The sequence below is a fragment of the Xiphophorus hellerii genome, chromosome 16 (genome assembly GCF_003331165.1).
Source record: "Xiphophorus hellerii strain 12219 chromosome 16, Xiphophorus_hellerii-4.1, whole genome shotgun sequence".
Classification (NCBI taxonomy): Eukaryota; Metazoa; Chordata; class Actinopteri; order Cyprinodontiformes; family Poeciliidae; genus Xiphophorus; species Xiphophorus hellerii.
Genome location: NC_045687.1, coordinates 4,411,903 through 4,437,053, shown reverse-complemented (window position 1 = coordinate 4,437,053; position 25,151 = coordinate 4,411,903). Strand labels below are relative to the sequence as shown.

The 25,151-nt window shown below is 35.6% G+C and overlaps 3 protein-coding genes across 4 annotated transcripts; 1 reads left to right on the top strand and 2 right to left on the bottom strand.

Moving 5' to 3' along the window:
- mylpfa (myosin light chain, phosphorylatable, fast skeletal muscle a) lies at positions 1–5,107 on the bottom strand. The gene is made up of 8 exons (XM_032586826.1): positions 4,997–5,107; positions 4,756–4,869; positions 3,886–3,984; positions 1,987–2,062; positions 1,786–1,890; positions 1,615–1,693; positions 1,480–1,528; positions 1–731 (listed from the first exon to the last, which is right to left on the bottom strand). The coding sequence occupies exons 1-8, from the start codon at positions 5,090–5,092 to the stop codon at positions 630–632; spliced, it is 720 nt and encodes a 239-aa protein (XP_032442717.1). The 5' UTR covers positions 5,093–5,107; the 3' UTR covers positions 1–629.
- A 6,570-nt stretch (positions 5,108–11,677) lies between these two features.
- Positions 11,678–17,524, bottom strand: pheta2 (PH domain containing endocytic trafficking adaptor 2). Of its 2 annotated transcripts, none has more exons than XM_032586825.1 (4): positions 17,414–17,524; positions 14,046–14,134; positions 13,653–13,953; positions 11,678–12,767 (listed from the first exon to the last, which is right to left on the bottom strand). In XM_032586825.1, the coding sequence occupies exons 2-4, from the start codon at positions 14,124–14,126 to the stop codon at positions 12,364–12,366; spliced, it is 786 nt and encodes a 261-aa protein (XP_032442716.1). In that variant the 5' UTR covers positions 14,127–14,134; positions 17,414–17,524; the 3' UTR covers positions 11,678–12,363. The 2 variants fall into 2 exon arrangements, with proteins under 2 accessions (XP_032442716.1, XP_032442714.1); XM_032586823.1 differs by lacking the exon at positions 17,414–17,524 and adding an exon at positions 15,417–15,948.
- On the top strand, positions 17,068–24,889 carry cd2bp2 (CD2 (cytoplasmic tail) binding protein 2). Its single transcript, XM_032586817.1, has 7 exons — positions 17,068–17,173; positions 17,464–17,542; positions 18,661–18,799; positions 21,529–21,686; positions 22,285–22,861; positions 22,946–23,031; positions 23,823–24,889. Exons 2-7 carry the CDS (start codon positions 17,468–17,470, stop codon positions 23,931–23,933), a joined length of 1,146 nt encoding a protein of 381 aa, XP_032442708.1. The 5' UTR covers positions 17,068–17,173; positions 17,464–17,467; the 3' UTR covers positions 23,934–24,889.
- The last annotated feature ends 262 nt before the right edge of the window (positions 24,890–25,151 follow it).

The following is a 25,151-nucleotide window of genomic DNA, read 5'->3' as shown; positions in this document are numbered from 1 at the left end:
TAAAAAAGCAAAATGGTTTTTATTCACATTTTGTCCCTTTATTCATTACAGAGGAAAGGCATTGAAGGTCACTGGATCTTAGACAGCTTATGGAAAAGAAGAAGATGATTTCATGGAAGCGCGAAGGAGTGGAGGGAAAGAGAGCGAAGACGTTAATGTTTTCTTTCGTCCCGTTCTCCCCATTCCTTCAGCTGATTGTTTTTGTTTTATTTTCACGGCAGGAAAACCGGCATCGCTTTAAGGATGCTTTTCCAGTTTAGTCAGAAAGTTCTCTCACTTCCTCTCTGCTGCTTGCAGCCAAAATGGACGTTCTCACGCATTGGAGCGAGAACCAATTAACCCGTTTTCCTCTCAGATACCGAGGGAAAGGCAGACAAGAAACAAAACAAAGAGAGGTGGTTCGAGTGAATCTTGATGTTGGAAATGTCACAGGATAATTTTATTGGAAAAAAAAAATCATCCCTATTCCCCATAAGCAAACATGGACTTCCCACAGGCGTCAACCGAGTCTCTTGGTGTGATTGGTTGAGCTTGTGGGTTTACACAGAGAGGTGAGCAGGGAGGAAGAGGAGGAAAGAGGAAGGCAGAAAGCAGAGGGATGACTGTCTTTCTCGTCTTCGTCTCTCTCTTTACTCCTCCTTCTCCTCTCCGTGTGTGATGACGTAGCAGATGTTCTTGTAGTCTACGTTGCCGGCCACATCTGGGGGGAAGGCGGCCCACATGTTCTTAACCTGCAGGGGGAAATTAATCGAGTCGTTAATAAAACTCCTGTGAAATTAGAATAAATTATGCTTTTCAGACACTTGGATAAACGAAAGAGCCAGTAAAGTTAATCAGTCTGACAGACTTTTGTTTTTTAAGTAAAGTTTTTAAAGTTAGAATCGCTCTATAGGCGATACAAAACATTCTTTTTTCTTTTTGCGCAAAATTATTCTTAGATAACGTACTACGGCGTATTTAGGGACTCTGTAGATAGAAAACAAAAAAAAGTACATTTCCACCAAAAATCTCAAAAATTCGAGAAAAAAATCTCAGACATTTTGAGATGAAGTTCAGAAACCTTCTAAAACAAAACTCCAACATTTCTGAACTCCAACATGGTAAATTTGTGAGAAACAAACAAGAAAAAATTTGAGCTCCAGAGTCAAAAATTTGCAAGAAAAATGTTTGAGATTGATCTCAGAAAATTCCTGTTTGAAAAGTCAAAAATTCATCTCAGAAATTTGAGGGGAAGAAACTTGGAAATGTATGAGCTATACAAGTTGAAAATTTGCAAGAAAAAGACATTGATTGATCTGAGAAATTTTCAAGAAAAAACTCACTGAGTTTGAAAGGTTAAAAGATCTGCTAGAAAAAAAAACTTGGAAATTTACAATGGTTGAGAAAAAAACAGAAATTTTTAGAGTAATCTCAGAAACGTTTAAACTCATAAATTTGTCCTTTTAACAACCAAAACAGCTGAACAGGCTGAACTCTTACATCTTCTGGGGAGAACCTGTCGCACTGAGTGGTCAGGAGCTCCTGGAGGCTGGAGGGAAAAGATTCAAAGGGTTAAAAGGAAATATTTTCACTGTCCATCAGGTGGATTAAAAACAAGGAAATCCGAGTTCTTACAATTCCTTCTTGATGGTTCCGGTACCCTCAGGGTCCAGGACTTTGAAGGCAGAGAGAATAACGTCCTCGGGATCAGCACCTAATACAAAAAGACGGTTTAGTTAGGTCTGCTAATGCTAACTAATGCTAACTCCAACTCAATGTTTGTTGTGTAAGTAAAGCGGTACCCACCCTTCAGCTTCTCGCCGAACATGGTGAGGAAGACGGTGAAGTTGATGGGGCCGCTGGCCTCCTTGACCATGGCCTCCAGCTCCTCATTCTTCACGTTGAGTTGACCTTAACGGAGCAGAACCGGAAATCAACACAAGAGGTCGGGGAAAAGGAAGCGACGCGGGCGCCAGGCGGACAGAGCGGGTTGCAAGAAGAGCTCACCCATTGAGGCCAGGACGTCCCTCAGGTCATCTTTGCTGATGATGCCGTCTCTGTTCTGGTCAATGATTGTGAAGGCCTGAGAAACGGAGAACGGTTTGTCACTGGGGAACTGTCTTCACATTTTGACATGTTGAAATAAATGTATAAATGTTATACAGAAACAGACGACAGCTTTCCACTGGTATCTCCAGCCAAATGCCTTTAGAGTTAGAGAAAAACAGAGTCCACAATGCAAAAACACAAAATCTTACCAAGTATTTTTGGTCTAATATCGTAGTTCGCTTTAAATAAGACAAAACTAGATTACAAGTAACTTATCAGTGAGAAATGGCAGCTAGTTTTAAATCAACTATTATTTAACATTGAGGAGAAAGTTCTATTTCTACTGACAGATTATTTCACTCAGTTTAACTAGAATTTTGTTATAGGTTACAGGATGAGCCTGGCTGGGGTTGCTAGGTAACGATAATGCCAAGTGAAATAATCTGGCAATGGAACTAGTACTTTTTCATCAATATTAAGGAATTATTTACTTAAAACAAGCTGCTATATCTTGTTAAAAAGTTACTTATAAGTTAGTTTTGTCTTATTTTAGGTTTACTGAGATACTTTAACTAGAAAATAGACAAAAATACTTGGTAAGATTTGGTGTTTTTGCAGTGCAAAGTACAGGAAAAGTTCAAAACTGTCAAAAAATGACTGTCCACCGACACTGACAGGCCAGAAAAAACACAAGAAAATGTCTGAGCTCCAAAACCTAAAAATACAAAAAAAAACCCTCATAAATTTTAATATTAAAATTAATGTTAATAGTAATTAATATTTATTTTTTCTATGAAGTTTTTTTTTAAATCTTTCTAGAAATAGAACAGGAAAATTTTTGACCTCCAGAAATGTAAAATTTACCCCCAGAAATTTTAATGTTAATATCAGAAACTGTTTAGAAAAAAACAAGGAAATTTCCGAGCTCCAAAAATCGAAAACTCAGAATTTTTGTAATTAATCTCAACAACTTTCTAGAAAAAACTCTGAGGTTTCTGAGTTAGTTTTGTCTTATTAAAAGCGTATTTGCACTATAAATTTGACTTGGTAATATCTTGGGTTTTTACAGAGTTTAGGTTTCAGCTGTGAAGTGGTTTTTCCAAAATGTCAGATTTGGCCTTTGGGGTTTCGGGGACAGGGTGGCTGATCCGCCCTCTGGCCTCCCTGGTCTTTTTTGGGAACGTATCATCCGGGCCCAGCTGTCCGATCCGCTCTACGATGTGCCAGTGTAATTTAAGACACTCGAACTCAGTCGCCAACCTTTTCCTCAACCCTTCCAGACTCGCTTTGCTATTTCTTCCCCTTCCCGTTTTACCCACAGGCCGTTTATGTGCTGATACCTGCAGATGCTTTCCTTCTGCGGAACGCGCTAAGATTGCTGCAATCATCGCACCGTTCCTCCACTAAGTGCCACTCAAGAAGCCGGTATCGTTTGTCGCAGACGGCATGTTTTCTATTCAGGAAATCGTCATCCAATCTGCTCACAGCCAACCCACCTAAAATTCAATCTCTTTGACTTTTAACACCTGTGTTTTTCTATACTCACTTAATTTAATGCTACAGTTCTCCCCTTTTTTTGCTTCTGTTTTGTTGGAGTGTTTGCTGTAACAAAGAGCTATGAGCTGCTTGAATAACAGCTGAGCAGGAGGTCAAAGGTTGAGCAAAATATGGAGCGCCTGAAATGCCGTCAAAGTCTCTAATCGCATTCAGCTGCTTGCTGAACTGTCAGGGGAGTGGAGGAGGCAGCTGCTGCCATCCAAAAGCAGCTAAAGCTAATTTTAATTAGGAATCATTTCATTTATCACTCAGTAATTGAGTTTTTTGGAGTAATCAGATTGCGATTGATTTGAATCTCACCTCTTTGTACTCCTGAATCTGGCTCTGCTCAAACATGGAGAACACGTTGGAGGAGCCTCCGTCTCCTGCTGCTGCCCTCCTCTTAGCCTTCTTTGGTGCCTGGATTGGAAACGCACAGCAGGTTCTTTAACATGCTAGCATCTGCAAAAAGTTCCTCTAAAGGTCTTTAAAATGAAAACAGGACCTATGCACGAGATATTTTTTATTTAACAGCCATTAATGAGGTGCAACACACAATAATTGCATCAGAAACTGCACTTGAAGTCACAAAATCTAAAAAATTATTCTTGTGTAGTTTCTGGAGCAAACGTTTTAACACATTTGAAATAAACTAGCATAAGTAACGTTTTAGCAAAATGTAAGATCTTGTTTTAAGTAAATTATTTCTTAACATTGATGAAAAAGTACTAGTTACAAAAATATCTTGTTCCACTTCATTTCACTTATAACTAGTCATTTTTCATCAATATTACTGACTTAAAATAAGCTCTACTTCTTTCTGAAAAGTTAGTTTTGTCTTATTTCAAGTAGAAACTAGACAAAAATACTTTCAAGCATTTTGTGTTTTTGCAGTAAAGATCTAAATTCTTCTCCAAATCCAAATTCTTTAGAGAAATGAATAAACATTCAGTGGATTTTTGTCAATTAGCATCTAGCTTTGCACCATATGCCACTAAAAGGTAAAAATAAGTGATTTTATCGTCAGATAAGAACGTCACCAAACTGCAGTGACCCCTAAACGGATAAAAAATAAATAAATAAATTCTTCAAGTAAAGAAAAAATCAGAGTAAAATCCAAAGTTTTGGCTGAATTTTTATCCAGATATTTCCTTCAGAAGAGCACAGAGGAGCAGGAACGCTGCTACTCACCATCTTGAGGTGGAGGTTTGGGAGATCAAGTAAGAACAGAAAGTGTGAAGCCGCGTTGCACGGATATTCCCGGGGGCTTTTATACGATTCCTCATCGTCTATCTTTAGCCTCCGCTTCAAGTTTGGATGGAGATATAAAGAAGAGAGAGAGAGGAGAGAAGCTAAGGAGACAGAATGGCGGAACAGCTATCACCTTACAGGAGATCAAAAATAGACGCAGGAGTCTTGGAATTAAGCAAACCTGATAGCTGCGGGACTTTGCACTCCCACGTGGACTAATAAGGATATTCAGAACATAGATGCTCAGCTGGATTGCTGTCCCTCCTCCCGGCTTCATCTGCTTGCAGGAAGATGTCTCGTCTACCCTATGGTTTTATTTTTGGCTTGCGATGCGCGTACGATTCTATATTTTATACACGGACTCAATTTTTGGCTCGGCTTGCTTTGTGAAGCTGAGATTTTCCCACAGAAGAGACGACAATGAGGTCTTCTCATGTTTGGCTCTAATTAAAATAACAGAGACTGACAGTGAAAGCACAGTTTTAATATCCATTATCAAACATTTCTCCAATTTTTTTAAGTGCAAACTCAGTTTTACGCTTTATATGACTATTCAGGAAATCTAAAACTGCGAAATTAGCTGTTGAAATTAAAAACAGATGCATTCACCTTTTTAAATATAGAAATTTGTGATTTAAAAAAAAAATTGCAATAAACTTCAAAAACTCAAAATTTTGCCAAGTATTTTTCTCTAGTTTCTAATGCAGAATTTTAAGTTGAAATAAAAAAACTTACATTTAACTTTACAGCAAAATATAGCCTTTTGTTTTAAGTCAATAATTCCCTTATTTTAAAAAGTATTAGATTATTTCCCTTAGAAAATGGCAAAAATATATTTTTATAAATTAGTACATTTTCATCGATCTTAAGGAATTATTTACTTGAAAAAAGCTGCCATATCTTCCAGAAAACTTAAGCTTGAGTTAGTTTTGTCTTATTTCATGTATACTAAGAGATTTGCACTAAATATAGTAAAATAAATAAATAAAATAAACTTTGCGAGATTTTGCATTTTTGATGTGAAAATTTCAATTTAAATCCAAAATCCTTTGAGGAATTAATAAACATTAAGTGGATTTTTGTCAATTAGGATTTAGCTTTGCATAACTATATCTTGGACATGTAATATACCAATAAAATTATTCTTTATGATGATAAAAATAAGTGATTTATACCAATTATCATTAGATAAGAAATATTCACTGCTGATTATATAAATTAGATCAATTTTAATAAAATCTTAATGTTTGGTTGCAAATAAACCAAACAAGAAGTTGACTAAATAAAAATGTTAATATAGAGAAGGAATCCTAACATTTTTAAAGTGTAAAACACCATAAAGGGCTTTACAGTCTTTGATTTTTAAGAAATATTTGTTTTTTCTGGGAGTTTTTTTTTTTGCCTGACCAGTGAAAAGTTTAGTAAATTTTTGCTGTTTAGTTGTGCTCTTTTGCTCCTCCTCAGCTTAATCCAGGGGATTATTGGCGCGGCGCACCGCCGTGCGGCGGACCCTCCCTCCATGGCGAATAGAAAAGGAACAGCTGAGAGCAACCAGAATAGCAAAATAAACCTAATTGAAAGCCAACGTTATTTTTGCTTTGTGCTTGTGATTATGTGCGATTCCACTGATCTCATCTGTCTTTGTTCTTTACTGGTTTCCACTCCTGCTGCTGTAATCTGGATTAACCAGTTTTATGTTGGAAATCCAGAGACTGTCAGTCTTCCTGCTGACGTGAAGTTGTTACGTAAACCAAAATAAATCTTAGTTATTTTTGGTTTTGGTTATTGCAGATTAAAAAACGGAGGAAGAGTAAATTTCCAACAAGAAACGCAAAAGTTTTTACATTAATTTTTAGAAATTTTCTGGAAAAAACTTGGAAGTTTCTGACTTTAAGAAGTGAAAAATTTACTGGGAAAAAGAATTAATTTTGAGATTTTTAAAAATTAAAATTTTTGACTTTAGAAAATCCTAGTTTTTTTTTTTAGAATAACCTAAAAGTGTCTGAAATTTTTCCCACAAAGTTTTGACTTTTGGAGCTCAGAAGTTTCAAAGTTTATTCTCACAAATTTCTGAGGTTAATCTAAAAATTTCTGAAATTTTTCCCACTTATTTTTAACTTTTGGATTTCAAATATTTCCAAGTTTTTTTTCTAGAAAATTACTGAGATTAATTTAAAAATTTCTGAGTTTCTCTTTTTGAAAATATTTTCTGTAATTTCATTTTCAGAAAAGAAAGCAAGCAAAAAAAGGAAAAAAAATTTTTTTATCGAATTTGGAATGCAAAAAATCTGATGTTTTATTTTAAGCCAAACTCCACCCAAAACCTTCTTGGCTCCTCTCTTTTAATCTGTTTTTCATATTTTAATTTCTCAAAACTGGCAACAAAACTTTGAATGTTTCTCTTTCTGTAGCATTTTTACATTATAGTAGGTGTCAAATATAAGGCCTGGGGGCCAAATGCAGCCCGCCACAGCTATTTCCGTGGCCTATTTTTATTCTAGGGATACTGCGTGCTTAAATATAATTTTATCAGTCAATTTAAAGCAGTTTTATCTGTAAACTGCTGAATTACATGTGAAAAGATGGTTGACATTATTTAATCTTGAAAAGTGTTCATTGAATGCAGAGACAGACATTTTTAATATTTATACTTTGTTTTTATCCCTGTATTCTGCATCCATGATCTTGATTTGGCCCAAAATTAAAATTAGTTTGACACTCTCGCTGAGAGTTTTTCAAAATAAATCCAATATGTTTATTATTTTAGTCAAAAAAGGTTTCTCTTTGGTGTGTTTTTGAAGTCTTCTTCACCTGGGACAGGAATGAAAAACCCTCCTTAGAAATAACGAGAGGGGGCTGAGACACGGCAGACTCTTGAGTGTTTTTACATGTTTACATGTGATTTTAACATCTGTTTCCATACAGATGTTTGTTCTCTGCAGAAACTGTAAGGCGACACGCTCCTCCACGGTCTTCAATCACCATCAATTACTTTCTAGACCGTCGGTATGCCAGTCTGTAGGATCTGGAATGTGAAGAAGCTCTTGGGTTGACCTGTGGGGAAGACCGACTGAAGGAAGAGAAGGGACCGTTTTCTATAAATAATACATCATGTGACCTGTTACCCTTAGGTCTGAATGTGTCTGTGGATGGTTGTTGGTCCAGTGTTTATCTCTGTGTTCTCCAGGGTGTACCCCAACTTTCACCCAGTGACCACTGGAGATAGACCAGTTATGCTTCCATGAACAGGTTGGGATAGACCTATGATCCATACAACACCGTTCAATTACATTTTTTGCACAGAATTATTCTTAGATCATGACATTTTTGTTTGGTCAGTTCAGAATGAGCTGTTTTAGGGAGTCCTGTCACTTTAAATCCACATAATCGGCTGCTTGCCACGCCCACAAACTCAGCGTTTACACGCCACGTGAAAACGGCTGCAAACAGATGCGCAATTATTCAACCAGTTATAAAACTGTGAAAAGCAGAAGAAGTGAGAAGAATGCAGCAGGTGGTTTCTGGATGGTAAGTCAAGAACAGCAGCCATTGTGCAGCGCATACAGCGATAATGTGTTTTTTACAGACTCAAAGTGGTCGTTTCTAAAGAGCAAATGCTGATTATCTAGTTCCAACAACAAAAATGTTTTAAAATTTTTTACAGAAATCAATCATCTGTGGTGACCGCTTTAAAAAAAAACAAAAAAACTTAGAGTACAATTTCTTTGTTTCAAAGAAATTGTTTTTGTTTAAATGAGATGATATTTGGAATTGCATATATATCTTATATTATGTAATGGTAAGATATCAATATTTAGCCCTCCCTACTTATAAACATCTCAGAAGAATATCTCCCGTTAGAGTAGGTTACGTTGATGGTCTTATTTTGAAATGTAACCGGATGTTCTCTATTAAAGATACGTTATGGAGACGCTGCTAATGGCGGACCGGCTAACACAATCTAACTGACCTTACTGAATAAGTTTTGTGATACTCTGGGTTACAACAACAAGCTGGTGAAACTAAAATAAAAAAATATTTTAAGTCCGATGCCAGTGATAAAAGCTAGCGATATTTGAAAAAAAAGAAAAGGTCAAATCACAGACGTTAACATAGCCACTGGTTTATAGCGGTAAAACGAAGTCACGTAGATCTCCGCGGGGGTTGCTAGGTGACGGGCTGGGGTTGCTAGGTAACGGCTTAGCGCCCATCGAATGTGATTTAGCAAAAAAACTGGTTGCCTTGTTTTTTTTTAAGCACTTGGACTGGTTTTATAAGCAGTTGAGACCCAGATTGAAGTAGAACAATATGAAAGGGAGGAAAGACTTAACTGAACTATAAGTATGAAGTTTAAAAAAAAAATTGTTATCCACTATTGATTTTGTGGAACTCGGCACAAAATCGTCTTACCATTTTAATCTTGTTATAATGTATAATTTTCCATTACACATCTGAAGAGAATACCAGACCAGATTGAGCTTCAATGAAGGGAAGAAACAGAAAGAACAAAAAGTAAAATACCTGGAAATTCTGAAAAATTGGAGAGTAGTAGGAGAAAGTAGCACAGTGAGACAAACACAAATCCAAGTCATATTAAAGTTAAGCAAACTCCAAGTTTACATTTGTAATGATTGGACTGAAAAGGCTTTTTTTGACTGCAAGATGTCACTTTCTGCTGCAGTTCTCTGACAGTGAGATTTGAAGATATTTTTTAACCCCTTTGTTAAAAAATATCTTTGCTGTGGGTGTCCAGACTTGTGACAAATGGCTAAAAATGGACTCTGTGTCATACTTATAATTCTGGAAAACAGGAAGTTTTTTTGTTACTAATCTTAAATGTAAAAAAAAGAAGTATTAATAAAAAATATGCTTTACTTACTTTAAAACAATAAAACGGATTTAGCCAAAAACTATAATTTCTTAATGTTGCTCAACGCTAGGGATTTAATTTTTCTTCCATTGTGAGATTACTGAATTAAAATATGAATTTATTTTAATTATTCTGAGGAAATGAATCTGTCCACATCTGTACCGCCTCCACACTGTGCATTATCAATATAAACGTGGCTCCTCCTCAAACATGGTGGGACTTTCTGATACCTCTATATTTTTAGCACAGAAAAACAGGAAGTCATGGTTTACTACTCGAAAGATAAAAATAAACCTATTTAAGAAATCATGCTTCAATTGGATTTATTATGTAGAAATATATATATTTTTAGAATCATTCTTAAATCAGGGACCTTTTTGCCTTATTGGGAGAACATAGTCAACTTTTTTTTTAGCATTTTTTAGGGTTATTTTGCTGCAATAAAGCATTTTATACCGTTTTAAGGCTTCTTGGATTGAAGAAAATGTAAAAAGACTACAAAACAGTCTGAAATAAGTAAAGGAGGCATGTTTTGAAACTTTTGCACAGTGCTATGTATAGAACCTGCTGTCATTTTATTTTCTCCAGCAGCTCAGTTCTTATCTAATTTTAAAATGTCCTGCTTGATTTATTTTGTTTTTAACTTCCGTTTCGATTCAATCTGTTTTAATTTCTTGATTCCTGCACATTCCAGATGTTCAATTATGGTTTTCCTCATAAGAAACTAAAAGGTATTGTGTAATTGTGTGAATAAAGAAAGAAAAAATAATACTTTAGAGAATCGGTGGTTCCACATGGTTTTTAGTTCTCTCTCCTGCAGCTCCCCCTGCTGGTCGCAACCATCTACTGCAAGTTTTAAGTTCTTCCAAAATGTCACTTTTTAGCATTTTACTCATAGTTTCCACACAGTTTCAGCTACGTACTGAGCTAAGTTTGTGTAAAACTAAATTAATATAAAATATTATTTTCCATGCATGACTTGTCTTCTAGGATGTTGGAGCAGCTTTGTTACGTTAATTCTGATTTGTTCTTTTTTTTTTTTTTAAATATAACTGTCCAATATATTGGATATTTGGACAGTTATTTCCACTGATTTTGGATGCCGTGCAGCTGGAAGTTCATGTTTCGGATTGTCATTATTATGCGCAACCATGGCAATGAGATTTTTCCCAACTTGGAGAAGCTGATTAGCATTTTAAAAGCTCAAATAACACTTGAACTATGACACCAAATCCCAAAAGAACTGCAAAAGATGCTTCTTGGAATGTATGGCATCACAGTGATTTATAGAGAAGCTGCAAAAGCAAATGATGTGGATTAGCAGTGCTTGCTAACATTTGGCGTCGTCAACCAGAACATGGTACTGAGAAATATTGTCTCTCCTCCAAAAAGAGTGAGCTGTTAGCATGTTGTAACAGTAATGAGAGTGCTATATAGCACGAGTCTTCAGTCAGAGACCTTTTACGATTGGTTGGAAGACTGACTGCTACTGGAGAACCTTGCTGCCCAGGGCTTCACCTCCCACCAGGACTCTTTGTGGATAGAAACATGTTAAATAAAGCATTTTGTAATTCAATTGTCTTGTCTTCCCCCTCAGAAGTAAATTTTGCACCAAACCTTTCACAAAACAGCAAGTTAGAATTACCATTTACATTAATTTAATTTTCAAAACAAACCGTTGATTTTCAGTAAATTGATAATGAAAGCCTGGATTAAGCAAACTAATTTACTTTATTGTTATTTTTAAATGACTAAACATATTTTATATTTGTTGGTAAATACTAAAAAAAAAAAAAACTTCCAGCAAAGAAATCATTTTTAAACTGCAGCAAAAATATAAATTTGTGCTGCTATCATTTTAAAGATATTAATAAATGTTTCCAGAGGTCCTCAAAGGTCAACGAGTCGGTCTAAATGAACATAATCAAACCAATTTGTTGTCTATTAAACTGCACAAATCTAGCACAATTAATTTATACCAGGTTAGTCTTATTTTGTTAATGTGAGAAGGAGGAGCAGGTTGATGTGTGGTGACCTAATAACAGTTCAAAAAATAAATAAAAGGAGAAAAAAAACTAACTTTATTGATTTGAGTTTTTGGGAAATTGCTGCAACTCTAAAGTTTCTATTCATTTTATTAATTTCTTGGTGTCTTATTGTAATTTTTTGGTATATTTTTTTGTTTTTAAGATCAATTTTATTGATCATTTATCTATCTATAATGTAATTATCATCAAGTGCTTTAGATGTGTTATATAAATAAACTTTCATTTGACCTTTGGAAATAACGGCACAAACAAAAATGTAGCACAGTTGACCTTTTTTTTTTTTCCATTTTGTAAATGTGGACTGGCTGGTTGACCTTTGATGACCTTGGGAAACATTTATTAATGTCTTTAAAATAATAGCAGCATAACCAAAAGTTATGACACAAATTTGGTTAATCTGAAGAGAACAGGGGTTCAAATTCACTCAGATGGGGATCAGAACCTTTTTTTAATACATTTCTATTTTTTCTTAAAGTGAGATCAGGAAAATATCACTTTGTTATAAACAGATAAAACATTTTAAATGAGTAACTGAGCCTCAAACTCTGTGAAAGTCAGAGCAGAGTGACTCACAATGTTCCAGTTCCTGTCTGAATAACTTCATCTCAGTTCCCTTTAAGCGCCTTTCCTTCAGTCCAGATCGATTAGATCTTTCTCACTTTGCTCCTTTTCTGTTTGTCGACTCCTCAGCCACTCCTCTCTTGCTTTTTGAACCTCCTGCCCATAAAAATCATGAAGTTTACTGAACTCCACGAGCGGGTCGGACCCCACCAGAGGCCATTCGCCGTACAGCGGCGCCGGTCCGTTGAGGGGCGTCACGTGAGCGTTTCTCCTCGGCCACTTTTTGGGCGACTTTTTGGCAGCCATTTTAGTAGGCATTGATGGTGGCGGTAGAGCAGCGCTGGCGCTGAAGCTCCTCCCCTCCCTGACAAGTGAAAATGGTCCCAGTGTTGGAACCAGGAGGCTGTTGGTGGGCGGACTGAGGGATTTGAAAGAGGAGCAGGAGTTGGTAGAGTCCTGTTGCTGTTTAGCTTCTGCAGGAACAAGAAGAAACAAGTTAAAAGTTGTTGCTTTATGTGTTTTAAAGATGTGTAGCAAGAGTTTTATTAGTGTTCATTTTTAGTCATGTTTGGAAATAGCAGCACAACTTCTTAGATCAGTTTCAGATCAAGAAACAAATTTTAAAGGTGACTTGTTATGTAACTTGAACAGGTTAGGGCAGCTCTATGATGTCTACAAAACATAATTATCTTTTTTTTTTGCATAAAATCATTCTTAGAGAAGAATGTTCAGCAATGCCTATATTGAGCTGTTTTAGGGCGTCGTGTCACTTTAAATCCAAATACGTTTCTGCTGGCCACGCCCCCAAATCAGTGTTTAAACTCGCACACAAAAATGGCTGCAAACAAATGCGCAATAATACAACTGTACATCTTTGAAAAGCAGAAGTGGAGCCTCTGCCACAACCAACAAGACAATTGTGCGCAATTATACATAGTTGTATAATTGCGCATCTGCAAGACAAATAAGACAAAACTGTCTTGCAAGTAACTTTTTATGAAGATATAGGAGCTTGTTTTAAGTCATTAATTCCTTAGCATTGATAAAACTGCACTAGTTCCACTAAGAGCTCTTCTATAAGTGACAATCTGCCAGTGGAATAAGTACTATTTCATCAATATGAATATTGATTATCAATTCTTTGAGTTACTTGAGTAAAACTAGAAATGCTAAGAAATTATTGAATTAAAACAACATCTTATATTGCTGAAAAGTTACTTGTAAGTTAGCTTTGCCTTATTTCAAGTGTACTAAAATATTCACAGCAGAAACTAGACCCACATTTTTTGTACGATTTTGTGTTTAAGTATTTAATCCAACAAATTATAATAAAGAACACAATATATCTACAGACACACCTTCATACTGCCTCCCCAGGTCTCTCACCAGACTGGAGAGGTAAGAGTGGCTGGCCAGGAAGAGCGCTTTAACCCAGCGCCCCTGAGTCTGAGCGTCTCCGGCGGCAAACCTGTAGGTTTTGAGACCGGACCCGAACTGGAGGGCGAAGGGGAAAAACCCGTCAGAGTCCAACATCTGGACCGTGCAGCCCTCCAACACGATGACGCCCAGAAGGTGACGATCAGCCGGACGCTCCTGGTAGAACAGCAGGTTGGCTTTCAGCACAAACCACCGCCTGTAGTAAGTGGCATTTCTCTCCTTCTGTTAAATTGGTAAAGAAAAAAAAAAAATAAAATCTTTTTTCAAATAATCAAAATGTGATCGGAGGTTTGTGTTTGATTGCTTTCCTGAACCTTTTTGTAGAGATATCCCTCCTTATCCACTGGAGACGTGCATGACAGGAAACGGGTCAGAATCTTTTCATGGAACTTCATTCTGACTCCTAAAACACAAAATACATTTATAAATCACTGAACTGCTGAAAAATCAAACATTTACAGTTATAAGGGCAGATTTTTAAATTCCTGCTAATGTGACTTCGTTAAGCCTCGATAAAAGCAACAAACAAGTTAATCTGATTTATCTTCACCCAGAGTTGGGTAATAACTAGTTACATTTACTTAATTACATTTACTCGAGTAACCTTTTTGAAAACAATTACTTTTTGGAATATTTTTACTAAACTGTACTTTAGACTTTTACTTAATTTTATTATGAAGTATCTCTACTCTTAATTGAGTTAAATTTCTGGATTTGTTTCAACCAAAAATTCACCAGACAGACACACACCTGCAGTTTTTGTTAAAGTTTATAAGTTTTTTATTGAAAGAAACAGATTTGGGAAATTTTTCTTTTCCCTAATTTTGTTATTTTTTGTTACTTATATGAATAATTGCAATTTTAGTCCTTAAAATACCAAAATTTCCACTTACCTTTATGTTTTGGTCCACTTGATGATGTAATTTGTAAATATTAAGTTATTGATAATTTGATCAGTTACTCAGCACTTGAGTACTTTTTTACTTTTACTTGAGTAAAAATATGTTGAAACATTACTACTCTTACTTAAGTACAGTTTTTGTTTACCTTCCTCTGATTACTGGTTTCAGAATTGGTGACTGATTAACTGATAACTAAAATAACACTAGTTAAAAAAAATTAGAAAGATGGAAATAAACTTAGCGTAATCCGTTTCTTTCTTTTGGTGACTGAAGATTTTAAGGTTAAAATGATTTAACTTCACAAATGTCACTCAATACAAAGTAGGACACAATTATCATAAGGAGAAAGTAATTAAAATAAATTAATCCTTCATTCAGATAACAAAACAATAAACTTGACTTACAGTAAAATTTTATCAATGACAGGAAAAAGTATTTTTTAGCAGCAGATGCATCCTTTGCTGCAAATTATCAAGTGTTCACTAAAAGAATGCTACAAACAATAAAATGTATATTTTCTTATTTTAAAAGCAATTGTATTAATTTTTTTGTATTTCTAATAAAGTAAAAAGTATCTGCGCCAATTTTTTTTATCCGATGAATTGATTAATCGTGAAGACTGATAATAGAAAAATTAACCGATAGCTAAAATAATCCTCATAGTTGCACCCTAGTTTCCACAAAAGTTTAAAAAGAGGAGAAAAATAGAAATAATCTTGGCGTTAATCCAGTTTTCCTTCGTTTGGTACAGAGAGAAAATGATAAACAGTGACTCAGACTTACCTCTGCCAGGGCTGAATCTCCCGCTGGGTCAACTCGCTCTCTCAGCTTCTCTACAATCAATTAATTAATATTTTTCTCTCTTTCTTTTCCATCCTGTCGCTTGATAAAGTCAAAACCAGTTGTTTCCCAGCTGGCTGACTCAAGCAGAACCAGACAACGCTTGAATATTTAGTTTCAGGTTACTAACACTGGTTCTCTCACGAGGACGAGGGGACGGCGTTGAAATATAAATAACCCGACCCACTTCCTGGTAACAATACCCCGACACAGTATAGTCTGCTTTGAGCTGATGGGTTTGGACGCGGCTGAACCAAGTAACTAAAAAAAAAAATTTTTAAATGTAACTTATGACGAGAAGCGTCATCTGGAAGTGAGATGCTAACCGCTGTTAGTTTTCTCTTTCACTTCCTCCTTTAAGTTTATTTATGATTCATGTAGGTGGTTGATTCTTCAGGGAGTTACACAGAGATGCGTTAATATGTATTTATGCTGAAAGCAAGCAGAGAGACATTCACTGACCTCTGGGAAATGTGGTTATTTTTGTTATGGGCCTCCATGATGTGTTAAGACTTCAGGGCTGAGTCACCTGTCTTTAGTTTTTATTTTTAAAATAAAAATATTTCAGTGCATTTTGCTTTCTACCACTTACCTACATATTTTGCGACAATTTTTTTCCATGAGTGGGTTAAAACTTTTCTTAACCCACTCGTCTGAAAAAAATTATTTTTCAAATGCAGTAAGTAAAACTAGCCCACATCATAAAATGCGTTTTATTTATTTTTTTAAAGTTGAATAATTAAGAAAATGTCAGTGATGGTATGTAGGAAAAAAAGCACAAAAAATGGTTTTTTTTTAAATTGGTCATTAAATTATAGATGTTTAATTATCAAAAAAAGTTATTAAAATAGATATCAGCAAATATTACATAGACATTTTTAATTTAATTTCAGGGAAGTAAAAAATTTTTTTAAAAAAGAACAAATGTTTTTTGGCATCAAGAAGTTACAAGGATATGGTAGATAAACATAGAAATAATAATTATAGTAACAATAATCGTTGTTATTCATAATAATAATCCTTGATGATAATATGAATAATAAATATTAGTAATCACAGTATTAAAAATAATTAATGATAATTAAATAAATTAGGTCATTTTAATTTATTTTAATTTTTACTTTCTGTGTAGAATAACCCAGTACCCAGTGATAGCAGTGTAACTAACTGACTACTGAATAAAACTTTTTTTCTAGGCAGTTACAATTTGAATACATTGGCAAAGTAAATAAACAAATAAATACTACCCATTCCTTGTCTTCTTCAGTTAGAATAAAATGAATAAAATAAAAACTTTGTTTAAAAAAGACTGCATTCACTACATAGTAATTGAGTCCAGTCTTCACCGGAATTGATAAATATTGATTAAACCCAAACAAGGTACCAAAATTACTACAGACATGGTCTTTTTTTCAGAATAAATAAAAGATTTCACAAATGTCACACTAGGATTTACAAAAATAAACTTTCAAGGTGCAATCATCCAATCCATATTTCTTCAAATGTTAGTTAGTTTAAAAAATGTTGATCTGGATTTTATTTGCTGGAAGCTTTACAGTTGTGTTTTAAACGTCATGTTATATTAAGTTAGGAGTTATTTGCACTCCTTTCCAGAAGGGGGCGATAGTGGATCAGGTCTGTTTTGTTGAGCAATGTCAAGGTGCAACGACGAGGAAACGAAAACGAACTATTTTCATCAGGTTCTTACCATTCTTTATATATTTATTAATTCATTAGGTGTAATTCCCAAACATACGTTTTAAATTTGGTGTACATCTAATATTAAAGCTCTTAGCGGCTTTTAATCTCTCAAAAGTGTTTGATTTACGCTTCACATGCTCTCCATGCGCTGTGTTGTTTTTTATTTTGAGCTAACGTTGCTAACGTTGTAGCGTCAAGCTGTATGTTTAATTTATAAATCCACTGATGATTTAACTCACCTTTAAGCTGCGCTGCAGTAGTAAAGGAGTCTCCTTATATCCTTCTGTAGCGCCATGTCGAAAAGAAAAGTCACATTTGAGGACGGAAACGGGGAGCTGGACCTGGAAGATGACGGCCTGAGTAAAAAGGTGCTTCTTTTATATGACTATTATAGATTAGAGCGTTATTCTGGCGGTATCCAGTGAACTATTTGCTAACACACTGCTTAATATAGCAAGATAAGTTGTTTTTATTTGAAGCAGACTACGAGCTATATTAATAAAAAACTTGTCAGATTGGTTAAATAATCCTAAACATGTTGAAAATAAATTTATTTATCAAATTCTTGCATGTTTCACTAAAGCTGCGTGCTTTACAATCAGAATTACTATGGTGATGTCAGATAATGTGAAAAACGATTGTATTTGGTAATATGAGAAGTAAAATGAAATTCCAGCTCACCATTTGAGGAAGCATTTATTCTTTCAAATATTTTGGTCAGGGTTCAGAAGGTCAATAATGATCATTTCTGTAGCGTCAGATAGTGGTTGTGTGTCTGTTCTGATCAGATTCCAATTTATTCATATTAATAAATCTTCCTCACGCACCTGACTTGCTTATATGGAGTACCTCAAGGTTCAGTGATTGGATCAATTTTCTTTAAAAATGTACAAAATTATATAGCAAGGGATACATTTCCACCGTTCTCTTAATGTCAAGTAGAAGAACTGAACAGAAAATAATTTTAAAAAGAAAACTGTCAAAAACCGTCTAGAGAGCTGTTGCCTCTGTAAAATCAAAGTAAAAAATTAAAAATAAATTTGAGAGCTTTAAAACTTTTGCGCAATACTATACACCACAGTGAATTTATATCAGATTTCTCTGTGGCTGTAAATCAGATGTGTGGCTTAGTCTATTTACGGGCATGTCTAAACTTAGCTTTCAGTTAACAGAACTTGAATGTCTGTCTGACTGGAAGCCAAACCGCTTACAGCCTAATGAAGCTGTTCATGTTACATTTTACACGATGGAAAGGAATTTTAAATTGTTTCGCTTGACTGAGCGTAAGAAATATGATACTCCTGCTTGTTTACCGCAGTGGAAAAGACGAGTTAAAAACCGCTCTGTTCTGATCACCTGAAAAATGAACAACTCTCCTATTTTAGCTTCATGATTCTTTGGCAGGTATTTAATGTGCTTCATAAATAAGCTAACCTGGATGTTTTTCTTTCATAAAACAATTGTTTTTGTGCTTTTCTCCCCACAGGTGAAGCAAAACTTTGAGGCTGTCAGTGGACCAGGCTCCAGATTTAAAGGTAAACACTCCCTGGACAGCGATGAAGAGGACGACGGCGACGGCGCAGAGAGCAGCAAATACAATATTCTCGACACTGATGATGTGGAGGGTAGGTGCTGTTGAATATTTTAAATGAAACTTTTACAAAATTATTTTCAAGCACTTCAGCTTTCACACACATTTTTGTACAAATGTAAGTGGATTTTATGTAATGGAGCATCATGTCAGAGTGGAAAGAAAACCAAATTTCTTATGAATAAAACTGTTTTATGTGTTACAAAGCGTTTATATTCATCCCCCCTGACTTTGCTACCCCTAAATAAAATCTAGTGCAAGTAATTGCTTTTAAACATCACCTAATTATTAAATAGAGTCCAACACTGCAAAAACACAAAATCTTACAAAGTATTTTTGGTCTAGTTTTTAGCTCTTGGCACACCTGAAATAAAACAAAACTAACTTACAAGTAACTTTTCAGCAAGATATAGGAGCTTGTTTAGAAAATAATTCCTTAATATTGGTGAAAAAGTTTTAGTTCCACTGTCGCCGTTACCTAGCAACCTCAGCCAAGCCTAGCCCGTTACCTAGCAACTCAGTTTTAGTTCCACTGGCAGATTATTTCACTTGTAGCATGGAAAAATGTCTTGCTATATGTGAAATAATCTGCCAGTGGAACCCGTACCTTTTATGAATAAAATATACCACAAAATATTGCAAAAAAACTTTAAATCCACATCACCCACTGCTATTGCTAACTAAAAAGTTAACACCAAAGCACTAATGAGAAACACTACTTCTGCTAATGCTAAAGTGCTAAACCATCATTGAATTTATTAGAAGCTAATGCTAAAGCGCGAAAGCTGATAACAATTTTTGCAACTTTGCAAAACACTGTACAGGTAAAAGCCAGTAAATTAGAATATTTTGAAAAACTTGATTTATTTCAGTAATTGCATTCAAAAGGTGTAACTTGTACATCATATTTATTCATTGCACACAGACTGATGCATTCAAATGTTTATTTCATTTAATTTTGATGATTTGAAGTGGCAACAAATGAAAATCCAAAATTCCGTGTGTCACAAAATTAGAATATTGTGTAAGGGTTAAATTTTGAAGACACCTGGTGCCACAAACTAATCAGCTGATTAACTCAAAACACCTGCAAAGGGCTTTAAATGGTCTCTCAGTCCAGTTCTGAAGCCTACACAAACATGGGGAAGACTTCAGATTTGACAGCTGTCCAAAAGGCGACCATCGACACATTGCACAAGGAGGGAAAGACACAAAAGGTTATTGCTGAAGAGGCTGGCTGTTCTCAGAGCTCTGTGTCCAAACACATTAATAGAGAGGCAAAGGGAAGGAAAAACTGTGGTCAGAAAAAGTGTACAAGCGATAGGGATCACCGCGCCCTAGTCAAGATTGTGAAAAAAAACCCATTCAAAAATGTGGGGGAGATTCACAAGGAGTGGACAGCTGCTGGAGTCAGTGCTTCAAGATCCACCACCAAGAGACGCTTGAAAGACATGGGTTTCAACTGCCGCATACCTCGTGTCAAGCCACTGTTGACCAAGAAACAGCGCGAAAAGCGTCTCACCTGGGTCATGTTTTCTGACGAAAGCAAATTTTGCATTTCCTTTGGAAATCGAGGTCCCAGAGTCTGGAGGAAGACAGGAGAGGCACAGGATCCACGTTGCCTGAAGTCTAATGTAAAGTTTCCACCATCAGTGATGGTTTGGGGTGCCATGTCATCTGCTGGTGGCGGTCCACTCTGTTTCCTGAGATCCAGGGTCAACGCAGCCGTCTACCAGCAAGTTTTAGAGCACTTCATGCTTCCTGCTGCTGACCTGCTCTATGGAGATGGAGATTTCAGGTTCCAACAGGACTTGGCGCCTGCACACAGCGCAAAATCTACCCGTGCCTGGTTTACGGACCATGGTATTTCTGTTCTAAATTGGCCAGCCAACTCCCCTGACCTTAGCCCCATAGAAAATCTGTGGGGTATTGTGAAAAGGAAGATGCAGAATGCCAGACCCAAAAACGCAGAAGAGTTGAAGGCCACTATCAGAGCAACCTGGGCTCTCATAACACCTGAGCAGTGCCAGAAACTCATCGACTCCATGCCACGCCGCATTAATGCAGTAATTGAGGCAAAAGGAGCTCCAACCAAGTATTGAGTATTGTACATGCTCATATTTTTCATTTTCATACTTTTCAGTTGGCCAACATTTCTAAAAAATCCCTTTTTTGTATTAGCCTTAAGTAATATTCTAATTTTGTGACACACGGAATTTTGGATTTTCATTTGTTGCCACTTCAAATCATCAAAATTAAATGAAATAAACATTTGAATGCATCAGTCTGTGTGCAATGAATAAATATGATGTACAAGTTACACCTTTTGAATGCAATTACTGAAATAAATCAAGTTTTTCAAAATATTCTAATTTACTGGCTTTTACCTGTATGCTTCATTCTTATTATTGTGTCTTGTCTCTATGCTGTAACTGCGAAGTAATTTCCCTGCTGGGATGAATAAAGTACTTCTATTCTATTCTATTTAAATGATTATTATTTCACTTTCTACTGGTTTTTAGATGTACTGTTTATAAAACCCAGCTAGAGACAAGTGCTGTGAATTAGCTTCTGCTATAAGCACTATGATGCAAACATGGGGTTGCTGTTTTGTTCAGTTTGTCTGTGTTGATTTGTGTCTGTTCCTATGAAATAAACTTAAATTAATTAAATTATTTAGTTTATTAAAAGCAAGGTTTTGCTTTAACTTATAGAAAATAGTTGGAATTTGTTTGATTTGTCAATGGAAACTTTGTTTTTTAGGCCAAGAAGGAGCGACAATTGACTACGACGAAGGAGTTTCCATTACTCCTTTTAATCTGGAAGAAGAGATGCAAGAAGGACACTTTGACTCCGAGGGAAACTATTTCATCAAAAAGGAAACACAAATTAGAGACAACTGGCTTGACAACATAGACTGGGTATTTAGATATAAAAGAACATTATGTTTGGTTTATTTACACTTTACAACACTGCAAAATCACAAATATCTTAGTACAATGTAAATAAGAAAAAAAACTAACGTAGAAGTCAATTTTCAGCAAGATATAGGAGCTTGTTTAAGTAATGATGAATGAATATTGATGAAAAAGTTCTGGTTCCACTGGCAGATTATTTGACTTAAAACTTTGGAAAATGTCTTATTTAATTTTCCTTTGGGACTGGTTGAAGTATTTTTAAATTGAATTGAATAAGTGAAGTAATCTGCCAGTGGAACTAGAATTTGGTTGCTAGGTGACGGCCTGGACTTGGCTGGTGTTGCTAGGTAACAGCGTAGTGTCTGTTGTCGATGGTGACATAAATGAAATAATCTGCCAATGGAACTAGTACTTTTCCATTGAATATTAAGGCATTATTGACTTAAGACAAGCTTCTATGTGTTGCTGAAAAGTTACTTGTAAGTTAGTTTTGCCTTATTTCCAGTGTACTGAGATATTTGCAGTAGAAACTAGACAAAAAATACTTGGTGTTTTTCCAGTGAAGCAATTTGCAACAAGTACTAAAAGGCTTTTCTTGCAGGTGAGAATAAAAGAGCAACCTTTCAAAAAAAAAAAGAAAGGCCTTGCAGCCAAACGGAAACGCAGAGCTGGCGATGAGGACGAGGCTGAGGAAGAAAAACAGAGAGAAGAGCAGCAGGCCGACCAGGAAGATGAGGAGGAAGAGGAGGCCGAGCCGGCAGAGGATCCGCTGGCGTCCTTAACGCAGCAGCAGCTCACCGAAGCCGTAATTGAGTTGTTGCAACCCGGAGAAACGGTCGCTACCGCCCTCCGGAGGCTGGGAGGACTCAGCGGACGAAAGAAGGCGAAGTTGGGGGAAGACAAAGATCCCACAGAGGAGCCTAACCGGGACACGGAGAAGCTCGACAGGCTCACAGCGTTGGCGGACAGACTGGTCGGATCCGGGATGTTTGAAATTTACCAGCAGACGTATGAAAAACTGGCGTACATGATGAAGAGCATGACCAGCAAGCGGCCGGCGGTGGAGCAGAAACGGAGCGGCGGTGAGAAGCAAGACGACGAGCTCGACATGTTTGGGGACAAGTTTGACGAGAAGGTTGGAGAAAAGTCCGAAAACAAAGACGAGGAAGACAAAAGAGGTTATTATGTCATATTTTTTTATGTTTGTCTTTATTTTTAGTTGATATCTGCTTGGTTTGATTAATTTATTTCTATTTTTTTAGTGAGTGATGAAGTCATGTGGGAATACAAATGGGAGAACGAAGAGAAGTCTGAAATCTACGGGCCCTTCACCAGCGAACAGATGCAGGTAATGTAGAGGAATTATTTTAATCATTGATTATTCTGATGATTTATCAATTAATCAGATAAAAAATGTACACATTTTTATTCAAGCCTTTTTAATGCAATATTTGAAATGCTTTAAAAGATGCAAATAAACAATTTAATTCTTTTTTCAAATAAGAAAATAAATATTTAATTGCTTAATATGTAATAATATAGCATTCCTTTAGTTCACACTTGATCTTTTGTAGCAAATGATTCATCTGCAACTAAAAAAATATCAAACTGCAAATTGATAGCAAAAGATGGTTAATAGAAGAAAACAAATGCAAAATGTATATATATTTATACAGGTTTGGTTTAATTAATGTTCTGACTGTGTTGTACTTTCAGCAAATGGGTTTTTGTTGAGTCAGTAAACTTCATTTAATGATTAATCAATAAGTAAATTAGTTGACAATTGTTCCAGTAATCGATTAATCACAATTATTATGATCAATCGTTTTAGTCATATATTGATGCCTTTGAATTTAAACCCTAGAAGTAAAATATTGTGATTAATTCAATTTTAAATGGTAGAAATTGCTGTAATCTAAGCAGATTGCATTTTTAAGTGTAAACAGTCTTCATCTCTGTGGTCATAAGCAGAAGTGCAGCATTACTAAGGACTTAAAAGGTGTTTTTGTTTCTCTACTTTTTGCAGAGCTATTACTAAATCCCATTATGTTTACTAGATAATAAAGTTGTTAACTCGTCCTCCATTTAACCCCAGTCTGACCTTGTGGGCTTTAATCTTCTTACACTCTGTTTCTGCAGGGTTGGGTGGATGAAGGCTATTTCAGCAGCGGCGTCTACTGCAGGAGGGTGGATCAGGGGGGATCTCAGTTCTACAACTCGAAAAGGATTGATTTTGACCTCTACACATGAATCATGTGCATCAGATGAATCACAACCAATGTTCTGTGTCAGCGTTTCCTGTTTTACAGGCTTTTTTTCTGAGTTTTTGGTGTAAATGGAATATTTTAACTCTGCCTTTTGCTTTCTGCAAGTTGTTTTTAAATAAACTTTTGTCCTGGTCTGGATAGAGGTCATGTTATGGGTGGTAAATATGTACATTTTCAAAATAAAAAATCCAAATGGCAGAATATCTTCAACAGCAATTTAAACCAAATTGTTCTCATGATTGTATTGAAGAAAATATTTTTCAGGATACTTTACTGTAGAGTAACATCCTAAAAAACTAAAGCTAGTTATTAGACTGTAAGATACAACTTAAATTAGATTTAGTCAGCTATAAAAATTGCCTTAGACAGTTTTCTACTATGATTTTCTGTTGTAAAACATTAAGTCAAAATCAAATCTACCCATCCACAAACAAATTCTTGCATTTTTCTTGTAACATTACACAAGGTAACTGATCACAGTTCACTGGAAATCAAATGGTCTGCTCCCATTATTTCACTTTTTAAATCAAATTCCACCTTTACATGTATTTATGCGTAAGCCGTACAACAAAACATTTGAGGTGTATGTGAGAAGACAGTGTGCCACCGTTAAAATAAATGCATAAAGTAAGAAAAGCTTATAACCAAATATTTTAGTAGGTGAAATACAAAATATAGTTTAATATACATTAATAGGCACAATGAAAACCATATTGGCACCTCAAAATAAACTTACATTCACAAAGAAGGCAGACAAGTGAAACCTGAATTTTGTTGAAACTTTCTTGGTTTACTAGACTGTTTTGCCTTTTGTGACGTCATTGACTCAACACTAAAAGAATGAGCATCTTCCCTCTCCCCCTCCATTTATTGTGCATTAAAAACAATTGTAAAGTCCTGCAGTTGAAATTTCATTACTAAAACATTGTTTTTATTGTTCGTATGTATTTTTCTGTATGTTATGCCAGTCATGAGGCATACAGCATCAGCCTTCAGTCAGAGGCCTCTTCAAATTGGTTGTGAGACTGACTGCTTCTGGAGAATCTTCCTCCCTACAGCATCACCAAGAACTCTGAAGATACGGATGGTAGAAGTTACTACAGCTTTTAATTTAAATAAAGTATTTTTTGAATTGAAGTGAATGAAAATAGTCTTTTGAACTTATTTTGAAATTATATATTTATTTTTAAATTAATTTTGT

Coding starts and splice junctions, on each gene's coding strand:
- mylpfa (XM_032586826.1), bottom strand. CDS start 5,092: ATGAAGCCGGGAGGAGGGACAGCAATCCAGCTGAGCATCTATGTTCTG. Junction 2,063..3,885: donor AGATTCAGGAGTACAAAGAG/GTGAGATTCAAA, acceptor TCCGTTTCTCAG/GCCTTCACAATCATTGACCA. Junction 1,694..1,785: donor GTTCGGCGAGAAGCTGAAGG/GTGGGTACCGCT, acceptor TTTTTGTATTAG/GTGCTGATCCCGAGGACGTT.
- pheta2 (XM_032586825.1), bottom strand. CDS start 14,126: ATGAAGTTCCATGAAAAGATTCTGACCCGTTTCCTGTCATGCACGTCT. Junction 13,954..14,045: donor AGGGATATCTCTACAAAAAG/GTTCAGGAAAGC, acceptor CCAATTTAACAG/AAGGAGAGAAATGCCACTTA. Junction 12,768..13,652: donor CCTGGGGAGGCAGTATGAAG/GTGTGTCTGTAG, acceptor TTGTTCCTGCAG/AAGCTAAACAGCAACAGGAC.
- cd2bp2 (XM_032586817.1), top strand. CDS start 17,468: ATGTCGAAAAGAAAAGTCACATTTGAGGACGGAAACGGGGAGCTGGAC. Junction 18,800..21,528: donor CGACACTGATGATGTGGAGG/GTAGGTGCTGTT, acceptor TTTGTTTTTTAG/GCCAAGAAGGAGCGACAATT. Junction 21,687..22,284: donor GGCTTGACAACATAGACTGG/GTATTTAGATAT, acceptor CTTTTCTTGCAG/GTGAGAATAAAAGAGCAACC.